General features: G+C 40.5%; 1 protein-coding gene across 2 annotated transcripts; it reads right to left on the bottom strand.

Moving 5' to 3' along the window:
* Positions 1-721: 721 nt before the first annotated feature.
* Positions 722-5,793, bottom strand: LOC108511656 (putative G-type lectin S-receptor-like serine/threonine-protein kinase At1g61610). Of its 2 annotated transcripts, XM_088703027.2 has the most exons (8): positions 5,639-5,778; positions 4,367-5,551; positions 3,714-3,824; positions 3,416-3,627; positions 1,988-2,198; positions 1,668-1,905; positions 1,308-1,458; positions 722-1,195 (listed from the first exon to the last, which is right to left on the bottom strand). In XM_088703027.2, the coding sequence occupies exons 1-8, from the start codon at positions 5,652-5,654 to the stop codon at positions 890-892; spliced, it is 2,430 nt and encodes an 809-aa protein (XP_088559153.2). In that variant the 5' UTR covers positions 5,655-5,778; the 3' UTR covers positions 722-889. The 2 variants fall into 2 exon arrangements, with proteins under 2 accessions (XP_088559153.2, XP_088559152.2); XM_088703026.2 differs by having other exon boundaries at positions 4,367-5,793.
* Between the last annotated feature and the right edge of the window lie 18,356 nt (positions 5,794-24,149).

The raw sequence follows: 24,149 nt of genomic DNA on the forward strand, positions 1-24,149 counted from the left end.
AAAAAAATAATCCTGATAAAATGTAGTCGGCTCTTCAATGTGGTCTTAGTGTTATTGGTCGCTGCCGAGCATCTGGAAGTAAGACTGATGCTTCCTTCCTTGATGAACGGCTATGATTTCTCCAAAAATCGTGTTGTGCCCAAGTCGATAGCGGATCAAGACCGATCCCAGCATGATGGCAGAGTGGTGGCAGGCACCGTGGTCTATGGAACTAGTGGTGGGGAGGGGGTGGGGGTGGCGGAGGTCAGAGAGAAGGCCAGGGAGGTGACAACAGAGGCAAGGCAGGAGGAGAGATGCTAGAAAGGGTGGTCTATTAACTTCAAATGTAACATTTAGAAAAAATGCATTCATGTTTCTCAAAACACATCAAAATCAATCAAAGTGGGAAATGTTCAGAAAGTTGGGGTCCATGGAAGATAGGGAAGCTGCAAAGCGTGTGGGAACGAACTAGGACCCTCATATATCCTTGGTCAAATACTGCGAGTTATGTGTTCAATTCTGTGGGCTTCCGCCGGTTTAGACGATCTTCAAAGCTCACGCGGGGACGCGATGAATTTGGGTGCTAAAATCTAGCTATGCAAGTGGTCTTCCAAACCATCGATCTGTAAGTAATATTTTCTTATTAAGATGCGCAAATAAGCTCAAAATTGATCCAGTGGCCAAATTCGTCGCTGAATCCTAGTTCTAAGACAACAAAATTAAACATAATGAAATATAAAAATGTTAAAAAAAACATAATAAACAAAAACTAGCATATTATATACAAAATATCTTCTCAACGATCTAATCCAAAAGCTACCGTCTCTGTCAATCTATCAGTACACTCTAGCTCATTATATACAAAACTGAAAATACAAAGAAAAAATATTTTTATTATATGCCTCAGCCTCTACCGCGCACTAAGCAGAGTGATCGTCATATTAGCTGAATTGACCATGGGATCCAATGTTGATGACTCAGTTTCACTGCTGCTCCTATCTGCTGCAAATGTGGGTTGCCTTGGCTGGGGATTAGCAGTAGTCCCTCTCTCTAACATTATAACGACAGATGACATGGTTGGCCTATCATTTGCTCGGTCTTGCACGCACAAGAGCCCCACATTTATGCACCTCGATACTTCGCTCAGCGAACAGGAATCCCTTATGGATGGATCGACAAACTCCATCACATTGTCCTCATTCCATGATTTCCAAGCCTACAGCAATTCAAAGTTCAAGCAAGAAGCCTGTTTAGAAGAATAGTTACAGCATCGGTCTAGGCAGCTTTTTATAGCACTAAAAAGAGAAACAGAACATATATTTGCTTACATATCCTAAGAGGTTGAGAGATAATTCTGGGTGATGGTAGGTGCTATTCTTCCTCCCGCTCACAATCTCCAGCAGTAGTACTCCAAAGCTATAGACATCAGACTTCACGGAGAACACTCCTTGCATCGCATATTCAGGAGACATATACCCACTGCATTCAACAGTGAAAATGCTAAGAGATACTTGTACAAGTAAATGCAGAGACATTGAGCATATGATCATTCTAATAGTAAGTCTTCATGACGATGAAATGTTGTGGCACTCAGCAGCTCACCCTCTCTCCTCATGTCATGAAGCAAATTTAAAGACTCAAAATGAGATTTTTCTGTAATTAATCCCAGGTAAGTAAGCAGTACTTACTATGTACCAACTACTCTCTTGGTGTTTGTTTCGTTGTCATCATTCCCAAAGATCCTTGCCATGCCAAAGTCTGAGATCTTTGGGTTCATCTCCTCATCTAACAAGATGTTACTAGCTTTTAGATCACGATGGATTACACGTAGCCTTGAGTCCCTGTGAAGGTAGAGCAGGCCGCGTGCGATCCCTTCGATAATATTGTATCTCGTCTTCCAGTCCAAGAGCCCTTTCTTTCTTGAGTCTGTCCAAATTGGATTGTTAGATAGATCAGTACAAACAGTAAAAGTCAAGTATAAGAGAATAGCAGGCATGGATGTACTTACCAAAAAGGAAAGCATCCAAGCTTCTATTTCTCATGTACTCATAAATCAGTATCTTTTCTTCTCCCTCAATGCAGCATCCCAGGAGTCTAACGAGGTTCCTGTGTTGTAATTTTGCTATCAGAATGACCTCATTCTTGAATTCCTCCAGGCCTTGCCCAGAACTCCTTGATAGTCTTTTCACAGCTATTTCTTGGCCCCCTGGTAGGTTGCCCTATTAGAATTCACATCACTTCAGTGCTCATAACATTAATGCCAAAGTTTGCTTACTATAAAGAGTGATGTTTTAAGAATTTCAAGCCCAAAGAAATTTCTACAAACAAAAAGAATTGAATAATTAACAATTTTAAGAGCACCAGATTGCATTCCGACACTAAGAACCCAGAGAAGGAAAAGGGAAGCAATAAGGTAAAGAGAGCGGACTTGGGAAATGAGAATTCTTTTTATTGTCAACAGAAAGCAAGATCAAGAGGGTAATTGTGAACATATTAGAATCTAAGTTTAACAAAACCCATTTTGCAAATTACATTCAACTTCAGGCCAGGCCTGCAAATAGTGTGAGTATAGATAGATCACTCCTAGCTGGAATTTTTTTTTTTCCTACACAACAGAGTTGCTTGATGAAACTAGACACAAAAACATGGATGAAATCTAATTAGTTTCTGGTTCCAAAAAACCAGTGATAAAATATACAGGCATGGCCGCTTCTACCAAAAACTTAATCACCCTTTCAATTATCAAAGAAGACCATTAGATCATGGAAGTTCAAAGGATGGTAAATTTTATGTCATACACTTGCATGAGGGTGGAAAATAGTCACATTCTCACCTTGTTTTACCCATAAGAATAGATAAATTATGTCTAAATGGCTGAACAAGATGAAGCCCTCATAAACTAATTTCATTTCACACTATGTTCCCAAAATTCTTCATTGTTTTAGTTTGTCACAACCCTTTTATCCTTATGCAGAACTTTTAGATCAGGACTACCACACCTGTAAGCACACCTGAAAGACAGTATTACAATGTGAACCCTGGGGAATTGTATCCCCCTTCTCCTGTCCCTGTTCTAGTATTTTTTAGAATGGCATATGCATCACAGGTGCTAAATAGTAGTTACAAGCACACACTAAGTGCTGCAATGGCAACAATATTATCATGAATTTTACGTGCGATACCTACGAATGGGTAAGTGTCAATTGTTTGTTTCGTGATAGACAAGCATGTGCATGCATGTCATCATCAACATGCTTGAGTAGATAAATTCCCTATACTTTTTCTTTCAAATAATGTAAAGTTACTGACAAGTGATCATGTATACTACTAATTGGTAATATATTTGGTCGGCATAACACAGCTAAAAGCTTGATAGCTCCAGGGTTCAAATCCTGTGTATTGCTTAAAAATTTGATGAGTGAAAATGTCAACTAACCTTGTAGACAGGACCAAATCCGCCCTCACCAAGCAAATTTAAAGAAGAAAAATTCCCCGTGGCACCTAGAATGGAATCAAAGCTTAACAGAGGTAGCTCTTGGCGTTCTCCATCCTTCCTTTCCTCTGCCACTGAAAATTCTGTTGATGCTCCTCTACCACTACTCTGATCAACTCTTCCAACACCTTGGCTCTTTCTTCCCTTAAAATACTCTGGGCAGATTGATTTAATAATATTAGTCAGACAATGGTGAGACTGAAAAAATAGGAAAATATCACAAGCCAGTGTAGTGCATTACCTCTTATTCTTCTCCTGCACTTCCACAAGACATAGATGCATCCCAGTACAAATACCACTGTCAAAACAATTATTATAACTATAGCATAACCTGGTATCTTCTTATGTTTATCTGCAAAGAGAACTTGATTAATTATATATCCCAGAGTACTAAAAGTGGAGAAGAGAAAAGAAGGAAAATAAATAGCCCAAATCATAGGCAAGCCTAAAGAAGAATAGTGAGCTATTGCTCCTGAACTTTAGAAGGGTGAGTTCTAAGCTCCCAAAGTAACATATGCTTTTTGCCATTTAGACATCAAGATTGATCAAATGTAAGAGTTTTCCATAATCCATGAATACAACTTCTACTCTAGGAAAATATCTAAAAAGATCTAGAGAAATTTTAGATACAGGCACCAACCTAGCTTTTCTCATAGTCCACACACCTTCAATCCGCTCACCTCTAATTAATGAGCTTCAATGGTTTTTTTTTTTTTCCTTTAATGTATTTAATAATTCCAGGTTATATCATAAATTAGTATTTAGAAAATAGGGAAGGAGAAATTATATAGCTTAGCCAATTCCAAGCCTTCATGGTCTCCAAACAACAAGCAAAATAATAATAATAATAATAATAATACCAACAAAAAGCAAGAAACTTTAGATGTCGCTCACCTAGCTCCGAGCCGGCGAGCCGGAGGTACATGTCATTCCCTCCACTTGAGAACACATGAATGTCGACCAAATCCACTCCCCACATCAAGCAACCGATCCCTGTCACATACGCATAGGCCTTGCAAGAACAATTGCTCAAACAGCTCGTTTGGCATCCATTCTCGTCCGCCACATCCGAATCCCAGTCCGACAAGTCCGGCAACTTCACCCCTTGCAGCTTCCAAAACCCGTCAGCTTCAGCCTTCTCGCCACTGGTGCTGTTCCTCTCGCACTGCAATGGAGTCCTCCTGACACACCCACTAGTCCAATTCCCACCGTTCCATTCCCTGTCCACCGCTGGTACGAACCCCTTCAAACAGCTGCATATCGGCGTGTTCCCATCGGTGCAACTACCACAATTCCCGCATTTGTTATAGAATTCACACTCCGTAATTGGTTGCGCCCAGAACTGATACCAATCCAGTTTCGTGCCGTTCCATATCAAGTGCTCTTCAATGCCGTCCCACGTCAGAACGTATCGATGCGAGCTATTGAATTCATTGTAGTAGAAGTACATCTTCTGCTCCTGCTGAAAGTTGCTGAGCTTGAATCCATAGACGTAAGTTGCAACCATGTTTTGAATTCCGATGAACACCTGCCCGTTCCACCGCCCGGATCTCCACCGTGGTTTAGTCCCTTCCCATAAAAAGATCTGCGTCGACCGCCTTGGGTCGATGCCCATGGAGAAGTTCCCCTTCGCTGGATCATCTTTGCTCTTCCACGAGAAAAAGAGCTGGTTCACATTCGTCCGAAGGTCGAGCCCAACCTTCATGCCGGGGAGGTACGTGTCGGTGGGATGATCGAAGCTCTGCCATGCGGTGCTTCCTGAGCTGTTGAGGAGAACAAGGTTTCCAGTGTCCATCAGCTGCACCGTCGATTCGTTCGATGACATGGATGCATTGGACGACCAGATTACACTCTTAGTCCCGTTAAGGACCACCAGGTTGCCATTTTCTGCGATGGCGAGGGTCCCGGAGTGGTCCGGCACTGGGATCTCTCGGTTGGCAACCCATAAGACCGTGTCAGTTGAGAAGTTATAGTACCATATTCCGACATAGCGGTTCTTCGAGCTACCAGGGCTGAAGAAGCCCAGCTCGAAGATCTCGCCGGCAGAGATCAGCGTCTCGCCGTCGCTAATTGATTGGCCTAGTGTTAGCGTGTCTTTAGCATGGGATGGTAGCGAAAGAGAGCCAAAACAGAAGAGAAGAGAAGAGAGGAGGAGAACGGAAGTACCCTGGTAAAAGCCCATACTCAAGAGTTGAAAGCAAATTTTGAGAGGTGATCTTCTTTGCTTCTATCTCTGCATTATTCTTGATCCATTGATCATGAGCTTCTGCTGCTCGATCTATAAGGAAACGTGTGCAAGTATCTGAGTCTTCGGCCATGGATGGTGTCCGGCTCTACTTTGACCAATTGTCGCCTTCTTTTGTTTACTCGAGAACAAATCCGGTCAACTCGTTTGGGTAGGTACGGCAGCCGGCATATTTGAAGTTCTAAGGTGGTGGATTCCATATATGGGATCCATGGCGTCACAAAGGAACAAGGAGGAATACTCTTTGATTACTCTAGAACAAAATGGAACGTCTCTGGTCAGTTTTAGTGGCCGTGGCGGTGACGTTTTAAGATCTGAGATTTTGGCCATCTTAATAGGTAGCCGATGCTGAGATGGACCGAGATCTTTGGATTTTCTTGGCCACCGTCAAACCTGTGCCAAACATGAAATAGCTGAGATACGCGCCGATTTCGACTAATATTCTAATCTCAACATAGGAAAGAAATAAGGTATAGAAAACCAGGTCAAACGGGAATAGTGATATTTAGTCATGGGCATCGGGCCGTGCCGGGCCGGCCCGGCCCAGGCCCACCGGGCCACGGACTAAACGGGCTGTGCCTGGCCCGGCCCGCTTCGTTAGCGGCGCCCGCTCAGCCAAAAACCCAAGCCCGGCCCGGCCCTAGGCCCGTGGATTGGCGGGCCGGGCCCGGCACGGCACGAGACGGGCCGTGCCAGGCACGGCCCATCACGGGCTGCCAAACGGGCCATGCCAGGCACGGCCCGTAACGGGTCCAAACGGGCCGTGCCTGGCACGGCCCGTCTGGCAGAAAAATTCTGCCCGTTACGGGCCGTGCCCCATCTGGCAGGGGGGGAAGAAAATAGCCGTTTCCAACGGCTATTTTTTGGTTTTTTCCCAAAATACCTCTCCCAACAGTCCAAAAACGGCTAGTTTGAGGGGTATTTTGGGGAAAATTTTTTTTGGAGTCCTATAAATACCCATTTCCTCCCTCATTCTCACCACACCAAACCAACTATTCTCTCCTTCTCTACTACTACTATTTCTCTCTTCTAAAGTGCTCTTCTAGCAATTTAATTTTTAGTTTGCATTTAGCAAGTGTTCAAGTGCTACACAAGAGGAGGTTCCTGTTGAGAAGAGAAGGTCCCTCCTGTTGAGAGCACAAGAGGAAGCTCAGAATCTCGGCTCTACCTCTGCCCTCTGACCCTCTACTCAATTCTTCCTTGTGGTTAGTTTTTATTTTTTGCATTCATCAATTTAGATATGTCATCTTTTGAGGAAAGTCATTTTGGCATTCCTCCTGTTTCTGAGGGAGAAGAAACTAATCCCCAACCCCATGTTCCTAGTTCCTCTAGAACTAGTGAACCGAGTGAAGATCAAACCTCTTCTCGTAAGGGGACTAGTGCTGTATGGAATGAATTTGCTAGAATTATGGTTGATGGAGTCTGGAAAGCAAAATGTAAAAAATGTGCCAAACTTTATAGTTGTAGTAGTAGTGGGGGAACAGGCCATTTAAGAAGACATCAAGAGAGTTATAGGATGCATGATTCTCATGCTCAAAGTACCCTTAATTTTGCATATAATTATGAAAATAAAAAAAAAGAACTTGTAAAATGGATAGTTAAGAATGAATTACCTTTTAGTTTATGTGAATCTTTTAATTTTGAAGAATATGTTCAATTAAACCTACAACCTGCTTACAAAAGAACTAGTAGGCGTACATTTAGAAGAGTAGCTATGACTAACTTTTTAGCAATGAGACAAACTTTAATTGAAACACTCTCTACTTTAAATGTAAAAATTTCATTAACTTCTGATATTTGGTCAGCATCTGTAGGTAGTAATTGTTTTATTGTCATTACTGCTCATTATATTGATAATGATTGACAATTAAATAAACGTATTCTTGCTTTTCGTGCTTTTGATTTTCCACATTCTGGGCAACAAATTTCAAATGCCATTTATCAAACTGTATGTTCATATAATATTAATGATAAAATTATGTCTATTACTTTTGATAATGCATCTAATAATAATTCTGCTGTTACATTATTAAAGGACTCATTGCATCCCATGTTAAATGAAAATTTATTGCATATTAGATGTGCATGTCATATCTTAAATCTTTCTGTTCAAGCTGGCATGGGCATGATTCAAGATGTGATTTCAAAAATTAGAAATGCAGTTTCTTTTATTCATGCTTCAAGATCAAGACTTCAAGAATTTAAGGAACTATGTATAAATCATGGTAAACGTTTTAAAAAATTTAAACTTGATGTAATTACTCGTTGGAACTCAACATATAGCATGATACATGATGCATACCCATATGAAAACTTATTAAGTGCATATATTAATGATCGTGGATTAGGCTTTACATTGACTGAAACTGATTGGAATAAAGAAAAAATTTTGGAAGATTTTTTGCTTAGTTTTTATAATGCTACTGATATTCTTTCTGGTATTTATTATCCAACTTCATGTTCATTTTTACAACAAGCATATATAATTAGTCAAAAATTTGCAGAACATAGATATGATGATGTTTTAATGCCTATTATTGAACAAATGGAATCTAAATGGAATGAGTATTGGGACAAGATATGTCCTATGCATAACTTAGCTGCTGTATTTGATCCAAGAGTTAAATTGAATGGCGTGCTAATTTTACTTGATGCATACTGTGAAAATATGATTCAAGATCCTGAACCTGCTAAAATTGAGGTAAAACAACTTCTTTATGATATTTATGCTATATATGATGGAAAAATTCGTGGATCTAGATTCTCCGTACAAAGCTCTATTTCTTCTTCTAGTAGTTCTCGTTCGTCATCTATTTTTTCATTCATTGCACAGAGAAAACACACACATGCTTCAAGTTCATCTTCATCTTCTTCATCTTTAAGTAGTGAACTAGAATTTTATTTACGAAATGATCTTCAGTCTGCATATGATGAAAATCAAATAGAGAGTCTAGATGTATTATCTTGGTGGAAGAGTGTTAAAAATCAACATCCTGTTATGTCTGCAATTGCACGCGATATTTTAGCTGTGCCGATGTCCACAGTAGCATGGGAATCCGCTTTTAGTGCAGGTCGGCGTGTTCTTGACGAAAAGAGAAGTAGGATGACTGGCGAAACAGTTGAGATGCTTCTCTGCTTCAAAGATTGGTTGGATGCTGAGGCGAGACTTCAAGATAAAGGTGGACATAATACAACATCCTCTGATGATGATGATACAAACACTACTGAATAGTGAATACTGAATCACTGATGATTAGTAAGATTTCTTAATTTTTTATAATTGTACATTTTTATTTTTTTAATTGTTAAAGTGAGTCATCTCTATTTTTTCTCCTTTTTTATTGTATTCTGGAGGTCAGACCAAGGTCCAAACCTCCCTTCATGTACCATTTTGATTTAAATTAATAAACTGGTAGGGGTCTATGCCAAACCCCCCACCATTAAGGTGGCTTTATATTAATAAATCCTTAGTTTTCAATATTTATTAATTTATTAAAAAAAATTATTTCCATTTATTTTAAGGGGGACGGGCCGTGCCTGGCCCGGCCCAGGCCCGGCCCAGGCCCGGTTCAGGCCCTTATGGGCCGTTCCGGGCTGGCTCGCGGGCCGTGCCGAGCCCAGGCCCTTATGGGCCGTGCCGGGCTGGCCCGTGGGCCGTGCCAGCCCAGGCCCTTATGGGCCGTGCCGGGCTCGGCCCGCGGGCCAGAAAGTGGTAACCCAGCCCGGCCCCCTTTAATGGGCCGTGCTAGGCACGGCCCGTTACTGTAGCAAGCGGGCCGTGCCTGGGTCGTGCCGAGCCGTGCCGGGCCATGGGCGGCCCGGCCCAGTGCCCATCTCTAGTGATATTGGACATTTCAGTTTTATAGTGAACTAATTATTAATCAATCAATCAATTAATTAATGAACTAATTAATTAATTAATATTTTGAATTGTTTTGAATATTTACTATTTAAGAATTAGTTTTTAGAGAGTAAAAACCTGTTTGAGAAATCTCAATCAATATTATAATCTTGTATCGACGGACATATTGGGATATTATAGATTAATACTAACTGAGATAAATGGACCAAGGTATAGTTCATGTCATATGGGTGAGAAGCCCATATCGATACAAATTGACATCTCGGTCGAGATTTTCATTGAGATTGAAGCAATGAGTGACATAGGCCAGGGATGAGGAGGAGGAGACTAATTAGGCCCCATGGTGGTGGCAACTGCATAATTGTTTGATCAGTGGACAATTATAAGAAGCGGAGTGGAGAGGACTAAGGCTGTAAATGGGACGGAGATCTCTTCCCCTCCCCTGTTTTTCTCGATAAGGTAGGTGTCCCCACCGTGACCGCGGCCCTCGGCTGCAGCCGCCGCCGGTCCTCGGCCAGGGCTACCGTCGGGCGGGAGGCCCTTCCCGCCCTCTTCTCTCGGTGGGGCGGCTCTTGCCTCTCCCCTTTCGGTGAGGAAAAGAGGGGAGAGCAATGGAGGAAGAAAAGGAAAATAAAAGAAGAGAAGAAAAGAAGAAAAAGAGAAGAAGAAGAAAAAAAGAAAAAAAAACAAGAAAAAGAAAAAAAATCGAGAAATAATAATAATAATAATAATAATAAATAAATAAATAAATAAATAAATAAAATTAAGAGAGAGAGAGGTCTCATTTTTGATGCACCCATTCGCCCTCCACTTTCTCCCTCTAGAATGTCCAAGGAACCCAGTATCGGGCCCTGTTGACTTGATCTGTGAACCCAAGTTGACCCCAGTAAGGAGCCTGGTTCCATCCTGCTTTCCTACTGCCTAATGAACCGACCACCTCGGCTCATTAAATGTTCTTGAAATCTTCATTGATGAATCATATTGATTAACCTTAACTCTGATCAAGTCCATATCCTATAATTTGTTGATCGAGTTGCTCGGCCTGAAACATCCAGGCCCACCGAACACTGTCACCCGACCAACCGTCTCTTTTCTTATTTATTTCAAATGGAAATTAATCTCGCATTTAATATTGTTAATAGGGTCAACTGAATCGTGTGGTGAAGTTTGACCGCTTAAGGCGAAAGAGATAAGTAAAACTTATACTCCTTACTAGTTTTCAACTTTTTTATTTTTTTTATTATGAAAATATAAAAATAATGTTAAATGTTGATGATATCGTGTTTTCTAAAAATTAAGGATCAAACACACGATATTATAAAACTCTTGATTTAATGTGAATTAATGGATCTATGATTATTTTACCGTTAAACACTATTTATGAATTATGAATTCTATATTTATGAAATTGTATTTTTGATATGAAAGAAATAATTTCATGATTATTGTATTATTAAATGCTTATAGAATATGAACTCTATAAAGATATTTAATGTTTTATTCATATATGAGTTAAGAAAGTATGATTTAAGAAATATGATTTAAAAGCATTGTTTTAATGACTATGGCAAAAAGGCTCTCCAATAGCTATGTATGATCCTAAAAGTGGGGTAGATCGATATTTAGTTTTTATGACTCTACCAATGGATAATAGTAGTTGACATACGATCCTTTTTAGCAGATAATAGTAGTTGACATACGACTGCCAACGGATAATAGTACCTGGCATATAACCCCGCCAATGAATAGTAATAGTTGGCATACGACCGTACCAACAGGTAATAGCAATTGGTGTTTGTCGATTACGACCTTGTCACGGGTATAATACTGACCTTAGCATTTAGTCTGAGAGCAGTAATTTGATCAATGATAAATAATTTATGATTTTATGCTATACACTAGAAACTATATTTTATAACTAATTATTTATGTATGCATAATTGGCTTTATGACTTATTTTAATATAAGGTATTATGAAATGTTTTATTTTATAATATATGTTATTTTCTTTAAATGATGTATTACCATGGAAAAAACTTATGCTCGATCTGGTAAGATAGTAAAAGGTTTACTTACTGAGTTTTATCGCTTATATACCTTTATTTTATTTTTCTCGCTAGGCAAATAAGATCAGTAGCGACAGAAGATAGTCCAGGCTTGGAGTTCGTGCTAGCAAGTTTGGCGATTTTGTAGAAGAGTTCTAGTAGTGCATAGCTAACGATGGGCTTGGCATTGATGTTGGATTTTAGATGCCTTGTACTTATTTCTTTTTCATTAGCAAATGGATTGAACAAATTTTATCATGCTATATGAAAGAATACCGTTGTGTCATGGGCCGGATCTGGGCACGATAAATTATGTCCGGATCCTGACATCTACAATATATAATTATCCATTTTGAGCAACAACTGCAGCATATAATTATTGATACATAAATATATCCACTTGCAAAGAATTTACATTTTTTAAATAATGGAAAGGCCAAAGGAGAGTCCTTCGGGATGCAGTACGATTAAACCATCTGCAAACATCATGAGATGCTCGTAGCGTGACAGCAGCCAACGACGGCGTCAGGGTTGAATATTTCCAAAGGAAAAGGAAAGCTCAAGGTTAATAAAAAGAAAGCAGGTTGCCATTACTCTATTGAAGACTATATATGCAAACAATGTAGCAGTTGATCTACCTCTCCATCCCACGGAATAAACATGGCATTGCACCAACCATTCAGGAAGAGATGCATGGATATCTGGAGCCCGCAACGGATGAGAGAGGGAAGTTTGGCCGCACGTTTCGCGATGTCACCGTAAGAAACACTGGCTCTTTTGTTTGTCACTTATATAGGGCAGGGTGGGTTATCATAGGGAGAACTTGAGCCCTCTCGCGGCCACGACACCATCGGCACATCGGTCGCAACAACTAACTTATATTGCTGTATTTTGGACGAAAATGGGGTATAACCCAAACTAGACTCGAATTTTTTAGATTGGGTCCGAGTTATACATGGACCCAATCCAACCCAAATACTTAGTGGATCAATGGAGCCGACCAGATCTTCTATTAGGTTGGATCTAGGTCTAAAATTAAAATCCGAACAAGAAATCAGATTAGCTCGGGGTCACTCATGACCTAGTCCGACCCAACCTATTTGCACCCCTAGAGAGGGCTGCCATCATAAAAAAAAAAGAAGAAGAAGAAAAATGAGGGGAAAAAATTGGAAGATTGTTTATAATTTTTATCTAATTTTGGTATGTGTGAGTGTTGATGTTGTATCCTCTCAAATCCAAAGGTGGCAACTTATCATCCTACTCGTCAATCTAATTGACAACTAGCCCGCTTTAGGTAGGTTCGAAACTGTCATAATGGTTTTAGGTTATAAATAGGTCAACCCATCTAGACCCGTTTATTAAATAGATCGAATCCAACTTTAAGCCTCTGACCCATCTAATATGTTTTGGCCTATTTAACAATTCAGACAAATTATGACCCAATTCGTTCAATGTGTTTGTGATATATTTAACCCATTTAAAACTACTTACCCATTTAAACCAAATGCTCAACTTATTTTAAATCCATTTAACTTGCAAAAAATATACTTGTTTAAATCTATTTAACTTGATTCGACTTGTTCAGTAAATGGGTTATGTGGGTCAGGTCAAGTTATCTGTTTAGAAAAAAATAGATTTGGATATGAATCTTTTGACCTATTTAAGAAACGAGTCATATTCGAGTTGATAAATTTTTAACCCGACCTGTATTCGACGCGACCTGTATTCGACCCTGATAGAAAACCCCGATCATGCCGCTGAAATTTAAAAAAATTCAGATGCAGCGGAAGAGGCATGCGCGGGATCAACCGTTCATTGCATGAACGTTGTTCAAAAACCGTTCGTAGATAGATAAGGATTAAAAACTTTTAAAACCTTTAGAAGATTAGATCTTCACCTTGTGCGGGTAGATGATCACCTGCAAACTGAAGTTCGTGGTTTAGGATGAAGGTTCGCTTGAAGCCGTTCAAGTGCCCGGCCTCTACAGGTATCCACACGAAGCAGAAACCGATCAAAGCTTCCTTGTCTCCCCGGGGTGCTAGCTCCCTTGCAGAGACAACTTTGGATGGCTGATTTTCTCTCTTTCAATCAACCCTTGGTTGTGCTTGAGAGGAGGAAGAAGAAGGAGGGAACTTGAAGAAGAACCAAAGCCCTCACTGCAGCCTTTCTTTTTCCTGCGTTGGATGAAGGAAGGGAAGGGGAGGAGGCCGCCAAGGCTTCTTCTTACTTTCTTCTTGCTTGCGGCTGAAACAAGGAGAGGGGAGAGGGTGGCCACGGCTGGGAGGAGAGGAGTTCAATGCTTAGGGCGCCGGCCCCCTTTCTCCCTTTAAAAAGCATCAAGGGCTCCTACAACTTAGGAGCCCTAGACTAGTTTCCTAAGAGGGGGCGCCGGCCCCCTCTCTTCATGCCGCACCAAGTAGATGAGAGGGGCTCATGCCCCTCTTACTTGGTTAACCTAATCCTCATCTAATGAGGATTGGGAGCCCCTAATGTGGTTTAGCCTTAATCCAATTAGGGTTTAACCAAATCATGAATCAATTGGGTTCAAACTATACTAGTCCTAATCCAATTAGAACTTGAGTGAACCATGACTCAATTGAACTCTTCAATCCTAACCCAATTAGGAGTCATGTTGATTCATTAGATTAATAATTAATTAGGACTTAAGAAACCCTAATCCAATTAGGACTTATTTAATTTTAGTCCTAATCCAATTAGGACTTTAATTTGAATCCGAAGTCCTAATCCGATTAGGACTCTAGGAATCCTACTCCAAGTAGGAATCCAATTTTAATTCAAAACTCCTAATCTAATTAGGATTGTAGGAATCCTAGTCCAAGTAGGAATTCCAGTCCTACTCCAACTAGGATTCCCAGTTCTAATCCAATTAGGACTCTAGGAATCCTACTCGAAGTAGGATTTGTGTTTAAGTCCAATTAATTAATTTTCTTTGTTCCTTCTTCAACTGAATATCAATCTAATTGATTACTTTTGATTCCTAATCATGATTCAACCATCGGATCGGTCAATACTTCTAGTGTGTGTGACCCCATAGGTTCTACTCTGACTGGTAGTGAGATATATTATGATCTCTATCACAATATCATTGAAAACTCTTTTCAATGGATTGGAACGATTCCAACTCTACTCATTAGGATTTATCGATCATCGAGATAATCTCTGTGAGTCCCACCATCCACCAGTGACACCTAGCAGCATGTAGTGGCTACCCAGTAGAATAGAATGATGAACCTCTAGGTGCAGTTATCATGTGATACAATCCTACTATCGTGGATCTCTACAGGACGGAGGTCATGGATAACTCGTCAAACCCCTTCGTCTGTCATATGTCAAGATTTATTCGACTCGAGTTCATTAGTGGAAAACTCTTTCTCCACTTTATATTACTACCCTGGCCAAGGTCTTAGAACTCAGTCTAACAAATCACATAGGATCACTCCTCTTCTACCAAAGTCGATAGATTCCATGTGAGTGCATACCCTACTCCTACAGTGAACTTACCGCAGCCAATCTACACTACAAGGACCCATATGACTAGAGATCATGTATACGTGTAGTCAAACTACAATAACCTCACTGTGAGTAGCTGAAGCACCGCAGGTCAAAGGACCAGTCATACTACTGCAACATCAAGCAAGTCACTGACGAATGGATAGACATCCAAGTGACTTCTTGTCTTGGTCACGCTCAGTACCCTTGCTCTCTAACAAGTACTTGCACTATCACTTCAGTGTCCCTACACTGTGGACTCAAGTCTCGTCCATCCAGAAGGAAAGTAATCTGTGCACTGATCGGATCAATCACCGTCCTCGTGATGATTCATTGATCAGGAGCATTTAGAAATTAATCACCAATGATACATGGCTCAAATTCTCAACTCTTGGGAATATGTATCATCATCTTATTAATTTCTTGGACGATTCATAGACACATAAATAATATGAATAAAAAAGATGCCTTTTATTTATTCAATAATAAATAGTCAAGTACAAAATTATGTCCCTCGAACTAACAATGTGTCAGCCAGATTGGCTTCTAGGGCATACATCTAATAATCTCCCACTTGCACTAAAGCCAATCAGTCATATATCTAAGCCCCATCTTCTCAAGGTGGGCTTCAGTCTTCTGCTGACTTAGCTGCTTAGTGAATGGGTCCGCCACGTTATCCGCGGAGTCTACTCTCTGCACCTCTACATATTTCTTCTCAACATAGTCGCGTATGAGGTGGAAGCGCCGCTCTATGTGCTTGGACTTTGATGAGACCTTGGCTCCTTAGCAAGTGCTATGGTGCCAATGTTATCGCAGTAAAGTGTTATGGCATCTAATGACATTACACCTAACTCTGCAATGAACTTTTAACCAGAAGATTTCCACTGCACCCTTAGATACGGCTTAACATTCAGCTTCTAAGGTAGAAACTATAATGATCGGTTGTTTGGAACTCTTCCAATTTACAGAACCACCATTGCACATATTCTGATGTAGACTTTCTATCATCAATATGTGTGCATCCTTCTACCTTCAACTCTGATCTTCTCTCAAAGACCAAGAACATGTCCTTAGTTCTTCTCAAGTACTTAAGACTGTTCTTCACAGCTATCCAGTGCTTCTTGCCTGGATCTGATTGACATATGCTCGTGACATTCACAGCATGTACTATATCAAGTCATGTACATAGCATGGCATACATGAGGCTCCCTATTGCTGATGCATAGGGGATCTTGCTCATGCGTTGAATCTCTTCAGATGTGTTGGGGCACATTTTCTTGGAGAGATTAATTCCATGCCTTAGGGGTAAGAGACCCCTTTTAGAGTTTTCCATGCTGAACCTTTTCAGCACTTCCTCTATGTACATCTTCTGTGATAGGCCAAGCATCCTTTTAGATCTATCTCTATAGACCTTTATTCCCAAAATATAGGATGCTTCCCCAAGGTCTTTCATGGAGAACCTTTTTGACAACCTGACCTTGACTGAGGTTAGCATGAGAATATCATTTCCTATTAGGAGGATGTCGTCCACGTACAGTACGAGAAATACGACAGCGCTCCCACTAACCCTTTTGTAAACACACGGTTCCTCTTCATTTTTGATGAAATCAAACGTTTTGATTGCGTCATTGAAACGAGTGTTCCAATTCCGAGATGCTTGCTTTAGTCCATAGATGGACCTTTGCAGCTTGCAGACCTTGTGATCTCCATCACTGGAAGTGAAACTCAAAGGCTGTTCCATATAGATATCTTCATCAAGATATCCATTCAGGAAAGCAGTTTTCACATCCATCTGCCAGATTTCATAATCATGAAATGCTGCAATGGCAAGCAATGTTCGGATGGATTTTAGCATGGCTACAGGTGAAAAGGTCTCCTGATAGTCAATGCCCTCGCGCTGACTATACCCTTTCGCCACAAGCCTTGCCTTATAGGTCTCTACCTCTCCATCCGAACCTATCTTTCTTTTGTAGATCCATTTGCATCCAATAGGTACAATACCTTCTGGTGGATCTACTAAGGTCCAGACTTGGTTGGAATGCATGGAGTCTAACTCTGACTTCATAGCTTCCAACCATTTCTCGGAATCGACATCAGATATCGCCTCGTTGTAGGTTTTGGGATCCTGTATGTGATCCCTATCTCCCACTAGGAACATTTCCTCGGTATCCTCTTCTAGTATACCTAAGTATCTATCGGGAGGATGGGAGACCCTACTAGATCTGCGAGGTGGTTGAGGGACATCGTGTACTGGCTCTGTATGAATGGGTTTGATAGGATCCATGACTCGTTGCTTTTCAGAGACTTTCTCTTCAAGCTCAATTTTCCTCCCACTGCCTCTATCAAGGATAAACTATTTTTCCAAGAAGATGGCATGACGGCTCACAAACATATTGTGATCCTCTGAGACGTAAAAATTGTATCCTAATGACTCTTTAGGATATCATATAAAACGAGCACTTATGGTCCTAGCCTCTAGCTTGTCCGCCTGTAGTTTCTTGACGTGGGCCGGACATCCTCAAATCTTGAGATGACCAAGACTTGGTTTCTTACCATGCTATATCTCATACGGTGTGGTAGGAAGGGATTTAGAGGGAACTCTATTCAACAAGTAAATAGCTGAAAATGGGGCATCTATCTAAAGAAACAAGGGTAAATCAGTGAAGCTCATCATGGACTGGACCATATCCAATAGGGTCCGATTCCTCCTCTCTGACACTCCATTGAGCTGAGGTGTACCAGGAGGAGTCCATTATGAAACTATACCATTCTCCTTGAGATAATCACGGAACTCTCCATTAAGGTATTCACTTTCTTGATCTGATCGAAGAACCTTAATGAGTTTTTTGTGCTTATTTTTCTGCTTCATATCTAAGCATTTTGAACCTTTCAAAAGTTTCATATTTGTGTCTCATACACATATCCATACCGTGAGTAATCATCGGTAGAATGAAGTAAAAATTACAACCCCTAGCCTGCACATCGAATGGGCCACACACATCAGTGTGTACTAGGGTAAGTATTTCAGTGGACCTCCCTGTGTCCTACAAAGGATAATTTGGCCATCTTTCCTTGAAGGCAGAATTCACAAATCAAATATGACTCGGAAGTCAATGAGCCCAAAAGCTCATGTTTCTTCAATTTGTTTATTCTGTCTTCTCCTATATGGCCAAGCCTGAGGTGCCACAAATACTTTAGATTTATCTCATTTTTAGATCTCTTGGATCCTTTGGCACTCACTTCTTGCTCGGTAACATTCACAGATACATCCATATGTAAATGATAGAGACTGTCAATCATAAAACCACGTGCGACTATTTTATTTCTGAAATAAATAGAACAACAGTCTTTGTCAAATGTAAAAACATGACCTTCCTGTGCTAGACATGAAACAAAAATTAAATTTCTGCTAGCAGCAGGTACATAATAGCAGTCTCTAAGTAATAAACTAAAACCAGACGGCAGTCGCAGATGGTAGGTGCCCACAGCCACAGCAGCAACTTTTGCCCCGTTGCCAACCCGAAGGGTTACTGCACCTTCCGCCAGCCTTCTACTTTCCTTTAGACCCTGCATGGTAGTGCACAAATGAGCACTAGAACCAGAATCTATAACCCAACTAGAAGTAGAAGAAACCGTTAGATTAGTTTCAATTATGAGCAAGTCTATACCTTCTGAAGGTGTGTCACCTATCTTGTTCTTCAGGCTCTCGAGATATGAAGGACAGTTTCTCTTCCAATGACCGTCGACATTGCAGTGGAAACATTTTCCTTTGTCATTAGCCTTTTTCTTTTGAACTTCCTTCTTTGGCTTCTTGTCTTTCTTCTGCTTCTTAGCAGGCTTCTTTTTCTTCCAAGTAGACTTTCTCTTGGAACCAGAAGTCAACTCAGCAGCAAGGACATTGCCCCTTGAACCTTTCAAGGCTCCCTCAGCAGTTACCAACATGTTTATCAGTTCAGTCTTAGTGCATTCAATCTTATTCATGTGGTAGTTTACTATAAACTGACCAAATGAATCAGAAAGTGACTGTAGGATCAAATCCACTTGCAATTCCTTGTGCATGTTCATTCTGAGCTTCTCAAGCTCCTCCAGGTCCTTGATCATAGTCAGACCGTGATCATGGACAGACTGCCCCTCGCGCATCTTTGCTTTGAAGAGCCTCTTGGACACTTCAAAACGAGCTGTGCGACTCTGCTCACCATACAACTCTTGCAGGTGTGCCAGTATGTCCCTAGCAGTCTTCATATTTACATGGGCATTGGAGTTCATTTGACATGGATGCCATCATATAGCATTTAACTCTAATGTCATCATCCATCCACTTTTGATGCATCTGTCGCTGAACATCAGTAGGACGTGTTGGTAGTGTGGGGATATCTGAATCGAGTATGTAGCCTATTTTCTCACAGTCCAAAACAATTTTGAGGTTTCTAAGCCAGTCCTTGTAATTGGTTCCGGTCAGTCGGTTGGTCTCAAGAATACGGGTCAAAGGATTTGAAGCTGACATTATGATCTGCAGAGAGTAAAGATTCTAGTTAGACTTTTGTACTTGATCCTAATCTGTTCTAAGGTCTTTTAGAACAAATGTAACTCCCACTATTTTCTCAAATTCCTCACACTCCCCTGGTAGGAAAAACGGAAATCCCACACGACTAGGGTTTCTAGTGGGTACTGCGGTCCCACCGATTTACATGCCACCTCACCTAACAGTTATTGGTGACACATAGATTGATGAATGTACAACTCTTGTACAATGCTTCTCAAGCATGTTGCAGTGCAACTTGGTCTCTAAGCCATGAAAACCTCACCTAACAGTTATTGGTCCCATTTCTTAGTTAAGTCAGACCCACCGTACAATCGTAGGAATAAAGTCGTCATTGGGCCCTCACCTAACAGTTATTGGTGCCCAACCCCACCTTTACCCTACAACATCTCATGTCTATAGAGAGGTCCAGCCCCCCGATGCAACTTGACCACTGTATCCAGCCGAGACAAATCAACATCAGAAAGACCTTAGCAGCTCTACTACAGTGGAAGACCTATTGACTTAATATTGGTTAATCAGGTCTTAGTGTTTGCAACTTGAGCTCTTCATAAGAGGTAATCGAACAATTGGCCAGGTAAGCAGGTAGGAGGCTCCCCTCACTCAGAGAGTAAGGTCCTAATTAAGTAACTACCTTTCATGCTTTCCTAGACACCAATTAGATCAATTAATCTAATATGACTTGCTCATGTCGGTTCACTCTCGACTTGATTGAGGAGGTTTTAATTTAGGTCTCAATTGGGTTTGCTACATCACATGTAAACCTATCTACCCAACTCTCATTCACATCACATGCAAACGGCACATTGCAGGCAGTTATAATCGCAGCAATAATTAAAGCTAAACTTTTAATAGGTGATGATCATGGATTCTAGTTAGGTCGTATTACAAGCACATGCACGTCAATCGATCAACTGGTCTTCAACTCTTGAATTGGTTCCAAGCCTCCTTGATTCGATCCTTGACCAACTCTTGATCCAATCGCCATCAACCGCTTAGACCCCTGCTCATCTCATGCATCATCTTCGACTTGATCGTTGACGTACATCACATCACAGAAATACAACCAGATATAAAATAAAAACAAAAATAAATTACATCTTCCTTTTAGGAGGCACGCAGGCCTCTCAAAACATTAAATAAGATGCATGCAAGCATCTGAAAAATTACATGACATTACAGATCACATCGCAGGTCATTACATTGATACCAAAAGGGTTTGAATCCTATGATCATCACCACATGCAGCAATTATAATTTTCAGATCTGAAAACTAACTGATTATCTCATGACATAGGTTGCTGATCATGCTAATCATGATTCTAAATTTTGTAATCTCATTAACAATGCAATTAGAATCATCATCTTATCACATAAAAATCAGCATGCAAAAATCAGTACCCTAGAAAAAATCTGCATGCAGAAAATTTTCAGCATGCATAATCTTTCAATTTTCAGATCTAATAAGCCTACTAATAATTAATCCTTACCTTAATCTACGAAGCCTAGGCTCTGATACCACTAATAGAAAACCTCGATCATGCCGCTGAAATTTAAAAAAATTCAGATGCAGCGGAAGAGGCATGCGCGGGATCAACCGTTCATTGCATGAACGTTGTTCAAAAACCGTTCGTAAATAGATAAGGATTAAAAACTTTTAAAACCTTTAGAAGATCAGATCTTCACCTTGTGCGAGTAGATGATCACCTGCAAACTGAAGTTCGTGGTTTAGGATGAAGGTTCGCTTGAAGCCGTTCAAGTGCCCGGCCTCTACAGGTATCCACACGAAGCAGAAACCGATCAAAGCTTCCTTGTCTCCCCGGGGTGCTAGCTCCCTTGCAGAGACAACTTTGGATGGCTGATTTTCTCTCTTTCAATCAACCCTTGATTGTGCTTGAGAGGAGGAAGAAGAAGGAGGGATCTTGAAGAAGAACCAAAGCCCTCACTGCAGCCTTTCTTTTTCCTGCGTTGGATGAAGGAAGGGAAGGGGAGGAGGCCGCCAAGGCTTCTTCTTACTTTCTTCTTGCTTGCGGCTGAAACAAGGAGAGGGGAGAGGGTGGCCACGGCTGGGAGGAGAGGAGTTCAATGCTTAGGGCGCCGGCCCCCTTTCTCCCTTTAAAAAGCATCTAGGGCTCCTACAACTTGGAGCCCTAGACTAGTTTCCTAAGAGGGGGCGCCGGCCCCCTCTCTTCATGCCGCACCAAGTAGATGAGAGGGGCCATGCCCCTCTTACTTGGTTAACCTAATCCTCATCTAATGAGGATTGGGAGCCCCTAATGTGGTTTAGCCCTAATCCAATTAGGGTTTAACCAAATCATGAATCAATTGGGTTCAAACTATACTAGTCCTAATCCAATTAGAACTTGAGTGAACCATGACTCAATTGAACTCTTCAATCCTAACCCAATTAGGAGTCATGTTGATTCATTAGATTAATAATTAATTAGGACATAAGAAACCCTAATCCAATTAGGACTTATTTAATTTTAGTCCTAATCCAATTAGGACTTTAATTTGAATCCGAAGTCCTAATCCGATTAGGACTCTAGAAATCCTACTCCAAGTAGGAATCCAATTTTAATTCAAAACTCCTAATCTAATTAGGATTGTAGGAATCCTATTCCAAGTAGGAATCCCAGTCCTACTCCAACTAGGATTCCCAGTCCTAATCCAATTAGGACTCTAGGAATCCTACTCGAAGTAGGATTTGTGTTTAAGTCCAATTAATTAATTTCCTTTGTTCCTTCTTCAACTGAATATCAATCTAATTGATTACTTGTGATTCCTAATCACGATTCAACCATCAAATCGGTCAATACTTCTAGTGTGTGTGACCCTATAGGTTCTACTCTGACTGGTAGTGAGATATATTATGATCTCTATCACAATATCATTGAAAACTCTTTTCAATGGATTGGAACGATTCCAACTCTACTCATTAGGATTTATCGATCATCGAGATAATCCCTGTGAGTCCCACCATCCACCAGTGACACCTAGCAGCATGTAGTGGCTACCCAGTAGAATAGAATGATGAACCTCTAGGTGCAGTTATCATGTGATACAGTCCTACTATCGTGGATCCCTACAGAACGGAGGTCATGGATGACTCGTCAAACCCCTTCGTCTGTCATATGTCAAGATTTATTCGACTCGAGTTCGTTAGTAGAAAACTCTTTCTCCACTTTATATTACTGCCCTGGCCAAGGTCTTAGAACTCAGTCTAACAAATCACATAGGATCACTCCTCTTCTATCAAGGTCGATAGATTCCATGTGAGTGCATACCCTACTCCTACAGTGAACTTACCGCAGCCAATCTACACTACAATGACCCATATGACTAGAGACCATGTATACGTGTAGTCAAACTACAATAACCTCACTGTGAGTAGCTGAAGTACTGTAGGTCAAAGGATCAGTCATACTACTGCAACATCAAGCAAGTCACTGACGAATGGATAGACATCCAAGTGACTTCTTGTCTTGGTCACGCTCAGTACCCTTGTTCTCTAACAAGCACCTGCACTATCACTTCAGTGTCCCTACACTGTGGACTCAAGTCTCGTCCATCCAGAAGGAAAGTGATCTGTGCACTGATCGGATCAATCACCGTCCTCGTGATGATTCATTAATCAGGAGCATTTAGAAATTAATCACCAATGATACATGGCTCAAATTCTCAACTCTTGGAAATATGTATCATCATCTTATTAATTTCTTGGACGATTCATAGACACATAAATAATATGAATGAAAAAGATGCCTTTTATTTATTCAATAATAAATAGTCAAGTACAAAATTATGTCCCTCGAACTAACAATGTGTCAGCCAGATTGGCTTCTAGGGCATACATCTAACAGACGCAACCTAATTGCCACCCTTAGTCAACACTTGATACTTTTTGGGAGAAAATATTATTATTCTATATTAATTATTGTGTGTATATTGTTTGCTCATGCATAAATATAAGTGGATTTTGGTGTTTGTTTCTATATTAATTATTGTGTGTATATTGTTTTGCATGTAATAGTAGCCATGCACATCCAAAAAAATTTAGAGATAATAATATTCCTTTATTGCATATATCCAAAAGAAGAAAAGGGACTTAGACCCTATTTTTGCTAATTTTTTCTATTTTCTAACTTATAATATCCAAGTTGACTGGGTTAAAGGAAATTCTTCCTTCTCCCCAATAATATTATTTGTTGGGCCAAAAAATTTGATTTCGATGAGTACAAAATATTTGAGTTTAAGTCCACTAATCTTGTGCTTTTCGAGATATGTAGGAAGTGAAAATATGTAGGAAATAAAAATTGATCTTTAAGTGACTTAAATTTGGAGAAGATTTTACAAGATCTTGTGGAAATCTATATTTGAGGACTCGACCCTAAGATTAGTGAAGCCAACCCTTGGAAGACCATAGGGTAAAATAGAGGAGCATTAAATTTCAAGATATCAGGGTCGACCCAAAG

This window comes from Phoenix dactylifera, chromosome 8, assembly GCF_051530095.1.
Source record: "Phoenix dactylifera cultivar Ajwa chromosome 8, Ajwa_hap1_PhDact_Kaust_v1.1, whole genome shotgun sequence".
Taxonomy (NCBI): domain Eukaryota; kingdom Viridiplantae; phylum Streptophyta; class Magnoliopsida; order Arecales; family Arecaceae; genus Phoenix; species Phoenix dactylifera.